The sequence below is a fragment of the Carassius auratus genome, unplaced genomic scaffold (assembly GCF_003368295.1).
Source record: "Carassius auratus strain Wakin unplaced genomic scaffold, ASM336829v1 scaf_tig00217318, whole genome shotgun sequence".
In the NCBI taxonomy this organism is placed as follows: Eukaryota; Metazoa; Chordata; class Actinopteri; order Cypriniformes; family Cyprinidae; genus Carassius; species Carassius auratus.
The window spans coordinates 12,676-23,378 of NW_020528997.1; the positions used below are offsets into that span (position 1 = coordinate 12,676).

General features: G+C 44.9%; 2 protein-coding genes across 4 annotated transcripts; one reads left to right on the top strand and one right to left on the bottom strand.

The window, feature by feature from the left end:
• On the top strand, positions 1 to 5,691 carry LOC113100633 (poly(A)-specific ribonuclease PARN). Of its 3 annotated transcripts, none has more exons than XM_026265257.1 (26): positions 1 to 127; positions 294 to 371; positions 447 to 526; positions 1,036 to 1,103; positions 1,248 to 1,329; positions 1,407 to 1,467; positions 1,548 to 1,710; positions 2,009 to 2,071; positions 2,168 to 2,206; positions 2,312 to 2,354; positions 2,432 to 2,512; positions 2,578 to 2,634; positions 2,720 to 2,797; positions 2,907 to 2,950; positions 3,027 to 3,069; positions 3,160 to 3,235; positions 3,349 to 3,459; positions 3,613 to 3,682; positions 3,753 to 3,808; positions 3,917 to 4,003; positions 4,086 to 4,160; positions 4,232 to 4,376; positions 4,457 to 4,563; positions 4,862 to 4,919; positions 4,987 to 5,105; positions 5,183 to 5,691. In XM_026265257.1, exons 1-26 carry the CDS (start codon positions 109 to 111, stop codon positions 5,230 to 5,232), a joined length of 1,953 nt encoding a protein of 650 aa, XP_026121042.1. In that variant the 5' UTR covers positions 1 to 108; the 3' UTR covers positions 5,233 to 5,691. The 3 variants fall into 3 exon arrangements, with proteins under 3 accessions (XP_026121042.1, XP_026121044.1, XP_026121043.1); XM_026265259.1 differs by having other exon boundaries at positions 4,987 to 5,066; XM_026265258.1 differs by having other exon boundaries at positions 2,435 to 2,512.
• A 1,651-nt stretch (positions 5,692 to 7,342) lies between these two features.
• LOC113100635 (urokinase plasminogen activator surface receptor-like) lies at positions 7,343 to 10,703 on the bottom strand. The gene is made up of 4 exons (XM_026265261.1): positions 10,514 to 10,703; positions 10,241 to 10,372; positions 8,314 to 8,424; positions 7,343 to 8,167 (listed from the first exon to the last, which is right to left on the bottom strand). The coding sequence occupies exons 1-4, from the start codon at positions 10,701 to 10,703 to the stop codon at positions 7,770 to 7,772; spliced, it is 831 nt and encodes a 276-aa protein (XP_026121046.1). The 3' UTR covers positions 7,343 to 7,769.

Here is a 10,703-nt window from a genome sequence, read left to right on the forward strand (position 1 = left end):
CCCTGCAGGATCAATCACACACAGCGAGCGGAAGTGCGGCCGACTGCTTCCGGCGGCGGGGGTTAAAGCTTCCCGTGTGTGTTTGTGTGTGAATCGCTGCTGCACAGAATGGAGGTCACCAGACAGAGTAAGACGATCAAAATAACCAAAAACCTCACATTTAAACCCCGCGCAGACCCACACACCGCGAGCGCGCGCGCTATAGTGACGACGCGTGTGTGTTAGCGGTGTGTGCGCGCGAGACGTGTGTGTGAGAGAGCGTGTGTTAATGTGCGTCAATCTGTGTCGTGCAGATTTTAAAGAGGTTCTTCCAGAGGTGTGTAGCGCTGTGCAGGAGGCGGACTTCATCTCTATAGACGGAGAATTCACAGGTGTGTGTGTGTGTGTGTGTGTGTGTGTGTGAGAGAGAGAGGGATATCGTGTGTTAAAGCGTGTGTGTGTTGTAGGCATCAGTGATGGGCCGTCAGTCAGTGCTCTGACCAATGGACTGGACACACCAGAGGAGAGATACACCAAACTGAGGAAGGTACAGAGACACTCACACACACACACACATACAGAAACACGCGAAAACGTCTCGAATATAATAAAATAGATCATTATATCAATTCACAAATAAAGCATAACTTCTAGATTACGCACAGTGGACGGGTAGAACATGACTAAAGTCTAAATGTAGTGTGTTATGAGTAGATCTGATCCTCTGTAGATTGATCAGTAATTAGTGAGGCGTTGCACCTGCTGTAAGAGTGTGAAACACTTCCCAAACCGAACCGTCTGAGATGAACCTGGAGTCAGACGAGCAGGTTTAGAGTCTCGTCTGGATCTGTTGATCATCAGTCCTCTGAAGATCTGGAAGAGCTTCAGTTCAGGGTTTATATTGCTGTGAGGCAAGACTTCTGTATGTGTAGATGACAGACTAACTTTGGTCAAAGTGAAGACCTGTTTCTGGATGATAGACCGAACCGGCTCATTAGTGTCCATGTCGATCAGATCCGCTGTGGTCCGTGTTAATGCTCTGCTGGTTTCCTGCAGCACTCCATGAACTTCCTGCTCTTCCAGTTTGGCGTCTGCACCTTCAGATACGACCAGAATCAGTCCACGTGAGCATCAGAGCCGTGTCTGTCCTTCATCTGTGTGCTATTGTTGTGTTTCTAAAGCGTTCCCCAGCTCTCTCTGGTTTGATCTAATGTTTTGATCAGTTTCTCCAGGTTCAGATGTGAAGATGATCTGTCCGTGTCTCACAGGTACATCACTAAAGCCTTCAACTTCTACATCTTCCCCAAGCCCTTCAGCCGCACGTCTCCAGACATCAAGTTCATCTGTCAGGTGAGAGACCGTGTGTGTGTCACTAGTGATGCTCCTGAGTCTGCCTCTGATTCATCATCCTCCTCCTCTTCCTCCAGAGCTCCAGCATTGATTTCCTGGCCAGTCAGGGCTTCGACTTCAACAAGGTCTTCCGCAGCGGTCAGTGACTTTGACTTCCTGTCCTGTGATTGGCTGGTGGAGTGTGCAGTGTGTTTGATTGACAGCTGTGGTTGCCATAGGGATCCCGTACCTGACCCAGGAGGAGGAGTCCCAGCTGAGGGAGCAGTATGAGGAGAGGCGGGGCCAGATCAATGGGGCGGGGCCTATCTCATACACGCCCACCTCAGGGACGGGTTCCTGTAAGGTCCCTGAAGACCAGAGAGAGTTCATCCGGACGGTGGAGTGAGTCCCACACACTCACTCTTACACTCTCACCCTCACACACTCTCTCACTCTCACCCTCACACACTCACTCTTACACACACACACAGCAGGTCACTGAAACCCAACACTTGTGAGCGCTCCTGTCAGGGGGAGGATCTTCAGAAACTCTCTCAGTGTCATGTAGACGGTGTATGTGTGGAGCTGTCCTTAGACTCATGGTGACACTGGAGCCGTAGTTCATACTGTAGTGAGTGAGGAGCATTGTGGGAGGTCTTCATGGATCAGCAGCTGTGGTGATGATGATGATGTGTTGCAGGCAGAAGGTTGAAGCTCTTCTGAAGAACTCTGATCAGACTCTGGATCTGGAGCCCTGCACCGGGTCAGAATCACACTCCTGTTACTCAGACCTCATTACAATACTGTGTGTGTAACCGATCTGAGCCGAGTGTCACTCTCAATGTCGTGTGTGTTTCAGCTTTCAGAGGAAGCTCATCTATCAGACGCTCAACTCCAAGTAAACCCGTCTCTTCAGTGTGTGTGTGTGTGTGTGTGTGTGTGTGTGTGTTTGGTGTGTGTTATGAGCTGTGTGTTCACCCGTCTGGTGTGTTCTGTGTTTCAGGTATCCTAAAGGTCTTCACGTGGAGACGCTGGAGACAGAGAAGGTACAAACACACACTTGTTAGTGTACACTATCATCATCATCAGGCTCTGACCGTCCGTCTGTGTGTGTGTGTGTCAGAAGGAGCGCTTCATTCAGATCAGTAAGGTGGATGAAGAGGAGAGGAGGAGGAGGGAGCAGCAGAAGCAGCAGAGAGAGCAGGTGTGTGTGTGTGTGGTCACATGATCTCTGGTGAGTGATGTCATCACTGACTGACTGTGTTACAGGAGGAGCTGAATGATGCTGTGGGCTTCTCCAGGGTTATCAGAGCCATCTCCAAATCTGTGAGTCTCTCTCTTTCACACACACACACACGCTCTTATCACACACGCCCTGACCTGCTCGTGTGTGTGTGTGTGTGTGACGCAGGGTAAACTGGTGGTGGGTCACAACATGCTGCTGGACGTCATGCACACCATCCATCAGTTCTGTGGACCGCTGCCTGAGGTGACCTCACGAAGCACTGGAGGATTGTGGGAGTGTGTGAGTCTCCGTCTCATGGGCGCTGTGTGTGTGTGTGTGTGTGTGTGTGTGTGTGTGTGTGTGTGTGTTACAGGAGCTGGATGACTTCAAGGAGGTGGCCATGTCTGTGTTTCCCAGGTAACCTCTGATCACATGACCACGCAGGTCTCTGCACGTGTGTGTGCACTGACTCACACACACTCTTGTGTTTCAGGCTGTTAGACACCAAGCTGATGGCATCCACGCAGCCCTTCAAGGTGTGTCTCGTGTGTGTGTGTGTGTGTGTGTGTGTGTGTTCAGTAGTGATCTGGAGCTGTGTGTTTTATGTGTGTGTGTGTGTGTGACAGGAGATCATCAGCAACACATCACTGGCTGAACTGCACAAACAGCTGAGAGAGAACCCCTTCAGATCCCCCACCACTGGTACACACACACACACACACTCAGACTCATGTCACGCATCACTCTCCGGCCTCTTACACGTGTGTGTGTGTGTGTGTGTGTGTGTGTGTGTGTGTGTGTGTGTGTGTGTTCAGAGTGTCCCGAAGGCCTCCGGAGTTACGACACCTCCACAGAGCAGCTTCATGAGGCCGGTTATGACGCCTTCATCACTGGACTGTGCTTCATCTCCATGGCAAACTACCTGGGTGAGTGTGTGTGTGTGAGATCTGCTTCCAGAAGCAGTATTTCCCCACAGGAATCTTTAAAGTCTTATAAATAACTAAGAGGAATGAAATTCATGAACCAAACCAACTCCGTCTGTCAGCTGGGTGATTTTAGTTCTGTGTTTGTCTCCTCAGGGTCTTTTCTCTCGCCTCCAAAGAGTCACATCTCTGCTCGCTCCAAACTCCTCGAACCCTTCTACAACAAGTGAGCACTGCACACACACACACACACACGGGGTCTGAATCTGTGTCTCATGAGTTCATGTGTCTTCTAGATTATTCCTGATGAGGGTGATTGACATTCCCTACCTGAACATGAGTGGACCTGACCGTAAGAGACACACACACGCGCACACACACTTCTATTACTCTCAGTATACACAGTGTATCATTCAGGCATTGTATAGTGTTAGTTCTCAAATGTTGTCTGTGTGTTCAGTTCAGCCCAAGAGAGATCACGTCCTGTACGTCACCTTCCCTAAAGAGTGGAAGACCAGCGACCTGTACCAGCTCTTCAGCGCCTTCGGTAACACACTCTCTCACACACACACACACACACACACACTCTCCTCTCGCCACGTGTGTGCTGATCTGTGTCTGTGTCTCAGGGAACATCCAGGTGTCGTGGATCGATGACACGTCGGCGTTCGTGTGTCTCAGTCAGACGGAGCAGGTTCAGATAGGTGAGACTCAGATCTGCTGCTCTGCTTCAGTGTGAGCCGATGATCCGCTAACATCTGCTGTCTGTCTGCAGCCATGAACACCAGCCGCTACGCCGAGAGCTACCGCATCCAGACCTACGCCGAGTACCTGCAGTCCAGACAGAAGAGCACACACAGCAGCAGGAGGTGGACCGACGACGGCTGGGACGCTTCCTACAGCACCTCGGGCACCAGCCGGTGAGTCCCAGAGTCCCTCGGAGACCGCACGAGTCAGGCAGTGTGACCGAACCCGTGTGTGTGTGTGTGTGTGTGTTCAGGCTGCAGGCGGTCAAGAGGAGCATCAGTCCGTCTCTGGAGGAGCAGAATCACAATGCTGACAGCAGCTGGACACACTACAGCAGTGTCAAGAAGATGAAGACGGACGGTCAGTGAGTGCATTCACAGCCATCCTCGACCGTCGTACGATAACTAGAAGTGTCCTCATCAGCTGACACGATCTATACAGTACACCAACACTAATATTACCGTCTACGCAAACAAAACCATAATTATAATATCAGCATACACTCCAGTTCTAACTACAAGGAGAAATGTCCGTCAGTGCATTAGCATCCACACAAATCTCTATAATTGAGAATTTAATAAAACTCTGGTCACAGTAATTGTGCTTGCGGTCTTTTCAAACCTGATTTTCTTTAATGTTTAATTTTTGTTTGTCACAGGAAGCTGCTCGCAGTCGTACGCTGAGGTCGCTGGTTCCTGTGATTGGCCCAGACTGCAGTAAGTGCCCCGCCCCTTTAACTCTGTCACATGTTATGACTCCTCTGATTGGCTGCTGTTTGTCTAGGCCTGATGAGGGCGGAGCCTCTGTGAGTCCAGTGCAGGAGGAGGTGGAGCCTGAAGAGTCCTCAGCCAATCAGAATCAAGGTAAAAGGAGCCGCAGACACAAGAAGAGGAAGTCAGACGGTGAGCGTTTTCATTGATGTACGATGCGTATCTTCCGTCCTCTGAACTTGACTGTTTGATTGTTTTCTGTCGCACAGCTTCTGAAACGACGCCACCGGCACTCTTCGACGTTCCTCAGGTGTGGTAACGAAAGCTCAGCGGCCAATCGGAAGCCTCGCTCAGTCCAGGTGTAATTGACAGCCAATCAAAAGACTGCACTTGACCCCTGACACCCAGCGTGTGTCGTCTGCGACCTCCCGTGACCTCTCCTCGCGTGGCCCAAGTTCAGTGCGTTTTAAAGGTGCTGAAGATACTGAGCCATTTCCTGTCTGAATATGAGTGTATGAGTGTGTCCTGTAGTATTTTAATGTGGTTTCTGACTGTGCTCCCTCATTTTAGTGTCGACGTGTCCTGCAGGTTTATTTATTCCTCATGAGGGTTTGTTCTTTAGTTTAATGGTGAGAAGAAAAGAAAAAAACGCGTGTCAAAGAATGTCTGATGTCATCATGAATGTCCTGTTCATATCCTTGTATTTTTTTTTGTTTTGTATGAGATGTCAAAATGTTCCCTTTCCAGGGGAGATGAAATTAAAGAGTCTTTCTTAGTATGTCTGTGCTGGGCTGTTCATTCAATCTGAGCCTTCAGATCATATTGTTCAGTATGACATGAATTTACAGATTCATAATGACCCTGGGGACCAAAACTAATGCACACTAACAGTGTAAAACATACCAGTTTAAGACATTTAAGTGTATGGTTGATCCTCAGACCTTACTGGCAGATTATAGCAAAAGGGAAGCGACTTTCAAGCAGCTCCATATTTAGAGCTGAGTGATGGGACCAAAACTTTTACACAGTCCGAGTCTTTTTCAAACACTAAATTAGTCTTGTGTTTGGAAGTAAAGACCTATTTCATAAAATATTTGCATCAATTAACTGCTAATTAAATTTGAAGAAAGTTACATTTTATTTATTACCAGTCTGCTCCTTTAGATGTCACGCTGTTATTTACTTTGCTCCGAGTTTAAACTCAATCCAGTTTGGTGCTTAAATTCAAATTTCCTCAACCGTTCTCTCGGGCGGTTTAACGGCAGCGCTGCGCGAATGACCCGTTCATCTCTGCCTCTTTAATGACCGTTACAGCATGACACAAATATAGACTATTCGGTTGTTAAGTGATGACGTAAGAAGCGCTGCTTCCGGGTCCAAGCCTAAACTCGCTTCACTTGAGAATACTACCTCAGCAGCCGTTTATGAGCACTGTTTATTCATATTAATAATTTAAGCTAAACGCTTTCAAACTTACGGTATACACTACAGTCTCCGTGCTCACAGCGTCCCAAACACAAATAATTTTTTTATATTTTTTTTTATATTTATATTTTCATTGTCTGGCTATCTGGGACTTCGGTATGGAGTTAAAGGTTAAGATTATAACTTTTTCGCTAGTATTGTATCACATTGTGAGTTTATATTAGCACCTTTTGTTGTTTTCTCGTGGTAACTGATAGAGCGTTTGGACACGGAAGCGCTGCTACGTGACGTCAGACTTAACAAGCGAGTATAAGCATCAGAACAAGGTATGTTGAAAGACAAAATGCAACTGAATAGATATGTCGTCTCGAAATGTCAATCAAATAATGTACTTTTACCTCAGGAAAAGCATTCAGTTTCATGTTCGTTAGGAAGATCAACTGTTGAGTTTGAGTATAATGCCAAATGATATAAGCTTTTATTTAACTTAACTTGTTAATTATTCGTGATGTTTTAATTTTATAAGCATTGACAGCCACTTAAATGATGTTATAGTTGTCAAATGCTTCTATTTAAATAATAAGAACGCTGACTTTTCAAAAGTAAAAATGTGTTTCTGGGTCAAGGTAAATCAAAATGATAAAGTGTATTGTATTTTGATTGCTAGGCTATTCAGAGTCACAGTTTATGGGTGTTCTTTAAACTGGCCTTGTGTGCGATCCAAAGTGCCCCAATTATCCCAAGTATGGGTTATCTTCATATTTTGATTTAGGTTGAAATGTATGCAATATCAAAAATCACGCCACGTAATATAAATTTATGTTTAATTTTATTTGAAAATAAATAGCAATGGAATTTCATAGTTTGGGCTCTATTGTTAATTTTAACTTAGAATATTATTTTAACATACCAACTTGAGAGGGTTATATTTTACAGCCATTTTTAAGTCTTTATGATTGATGGATATTGAATCAAATCAGTTAAATTTAAGAATCAAATTGAAATCTCATCACTTGATGTATGCTCATTACACACGTAAAAGATATTGGATAAATTAGACAAAAGCATTTGTGAAATTACTGCTCTCATCTGATTCTTTTTCTCTTTTTGACTTTATCATCTGTTACTGATTGTGGAAATGCAAATATTAATACAAACTCATGAAAAACCAAACAGATTTGATTTTTGCTGCTTTTAATAATCAAAATGATTTTCATGCATGTCTCTTCTGAACATGATTACCTGATTTTTGTAAGTAATAATCTTTTACTGCAGTAGTAGACGTCTTTCCAGCATGCCAAGCTTTATTAGCAAGGCGAAGGATTTCATTTTATAAAATGATAGTACAAGAATACAACCAAGAGAGCGCAGCAGAAGCATGAGCTGTATATTCAGTGTCTCGTAGAATCTGAGGAGCTGCTGGATTCAGAGTCACAGGAAGTAGAAGAGCAGAGAACAGCAGAGGAACAGGAAGCTCTGACTGACGCTCTTAGCATTGTTATACCTGACATTCGGCCCTACTCTTTTACCATGGTTATTCACAATGCTGTGGGTGACTCTCTTAGCATCGTTGTACGTGAGTCTCTTGGTGACACTCTTAGCTCCTGGATACATGAAGCTCTGGAGGAGGCTCTGGGTGACGCTTTGGTTAACACTTTCATCAGCGTTATTTCTGAACCCCTGGGTGACCGCCTGATTGACCCTCTTATCCCCGTTACATAGGTCCCCCTCACAACATGAGACGTTGTGAATAAAAGAACATTTTAGGGCCCCACAAATATATTTAGAGGCACAGCCTTTGAAAAGCATTGGCGGGCCTCTGTAAGTCACTGAAGAAAAGAGAGAAAACAGAGGTTTAGTCAGTCTGTTCATGTAGTTATGATCCATTTATGACCTGCTAACCGGTTTTTGAGTATAAATAAAAAGTGTCCAAACAGCACCAAAGGGTTGATGATGAGTGTATCCAGATCCTCACCAGTTGCTGTAATGCAGCGGTCTTCAGTCCCTGAACAGCTGACGGTGTTTGAGCAGCTCTGTCCATCGCAGGAGTAGCATGTCCTTCCATTGGGAGCGTTAGTCCTGGGATCTACAGGACCAAGAGTCAAGTAAACAAAATAACATTGTAAACTCTGTCACGAAGAAGGTGCAGGCAAAATATCTTTTCATAAATCCAGTGTGCATATATCCACTCTATCAGCCCTAAACAGTACTGAAGATCACTCATCTCACATAGAATATAGCACATTGGTTATGCCACATAAGGGGGACAACACAGTAAAACATCCTGAGCTTTGACAGCTGGACAATAATTCAATATCAGCATATATTGTGATATAATTTATTTTTCAATAACAGTGGTATGATTTTTAAAGGGGGGGTGAAATGCTGGTTTTCACTCAATATCCTGTTAATCTTGAGTACCTATAGAGTAGTACTGCATCCTTCATAACTCCAAAAAGTCTTTAGTTTTATTATATTCATAAGAGAAAGATAGTCTGTACCGATTTTTCCCGGAAAAACACGAGCGCCTAGAGGCGTGACGTATGGGCGGAGCTAAAGAATCACGAGCGCCAGTAGGCTTTTGCGTTGAGAGCATGTGGAAACTGAGACATTACCGTGAGGAAAAAACCATCCAAAACAAACCATGGCTAACAGTCAGATTCAGCGTTTATTTATGATCCAGAATCAGATCCAGAGGCTGAAACTGAACGAGAGCAGCAGCAGCAACGACTCGTTTCGAGCGGGGCTCGAACCCGGGTCTCTGATGGGAGGCGGACGCACTAACAAGGAGGCAGAGATATATGAAGCAGTTTTACTCACCGCCTGCGATTCCAACACACGATCGTGACCCTTTTTCGTTGGGATTACATCATCCTTAAGAAATAAACAATACGCAAATCCGTCCTCAAACTGGGCCTTGTTTGTAAAACAAGCATCTTCGAAATGCAGGGAACAAACACAAACACTTGCACAACTCCGTTGATGCTCTGTAAAAATAAACTCCATCCACTGGTCCCTTAATGCTGTTTCTCTTTTGGTAATCTGTGCAGGGTTGTCTTGCCCTGGCAACCAAAAACACACTCCTTTTGTGACATTTGGCGCCGCTCTCGCTCTGATCAGTGAAGTCTGTTGTGCTCTCAGTGCTCTGCTATACAGGAGCGCGCTCTTCCGGCAGAAGTGCCTCAGGACCCATATAAGGAAATTCCGCTCCATCTAACGTCACACAGAGCCATACTCGAAAAAAACTTTCCCAAACTTGTGACAAACTGGAAGGAGTATTTTTGGAACAGAAATACTCCTTCAAATGTACAACTTAATTTTTGAAACTTTGTCCATGTTTAGCATGGGAATCCAACTCTTTAACAGTGTAAAAAACTCAGTATGCATCAAATAGCATTTCACCCCCCCTTTAAACACATTTCTGATATTGCAATATAAATTACATTGCATATCAAATTGTGCAAATGGAAATTGGCAAATACATAAAATATATATATATATATATAAATATATATTGCAAAACTGCAATGCAAAGAGTTTTTTCCCCATAGACAGGCGTATGTAACAGTCACTAATCTCCAGGAAACACCTGGTATGTGGCTCAAGTGTAACAGTCTTGTTATTTAATGCTCAGATAGCCCTTCTGTACACTGCACCACGGCTCCGACGCGAGCACCAGAGCAGTGCTCGTGTTCATGTCATGCTGCTTCGATAAAGATACACATCTTCATATTTACTCTGGATGAAGCACTTTTGTTTAAAAACTATAAGTCTTATGTTTGTTTTGACGGTGATTTCAAATTTCATGCAGGTATGAAGGCTAAAGGCAAATATAATAATTTTGTTCTTGACTACGTGACACACAATTTGAATGAGTGTTGGGAGAGAGGACCGCACAGTACCTGGAGCATCTCTGTAGTTACAGAGACGAGTGCTGCAGCAGGAGAAACGCGTCTTTAATATCCCATAGTTCACCGAGCTGTCTTGACAGTCTTCAATGCATTCCTTTTGCTTCATTTTTATAGCTGTGTCACCTAAAACATGAATGATACAGGAACATCTTCAACTGCACACTGTTGTGAGGTGTATCTAGGAACATGTGAAAAGTTACTTCAGCTCCGTAAATGATAGCAGCATCTCTATCAGTCAAATTGAATCCATCGTAGAGGACTTACCGATTTGTAATATGGTTGTTGTACTCATGCACTTGGAGAATCCGATGGGACAGAACACTGGTTTCTCCGGACAGTAACTCCCCAAACCCCTGCACTCATAGCACCAGTGTGAGTCCTGTGCTGATCCGAATCTGTGCTCGGTGTCATTACAAGCCCCGCTGATCTGAGTGTCTGAACACAGCAGATCCAT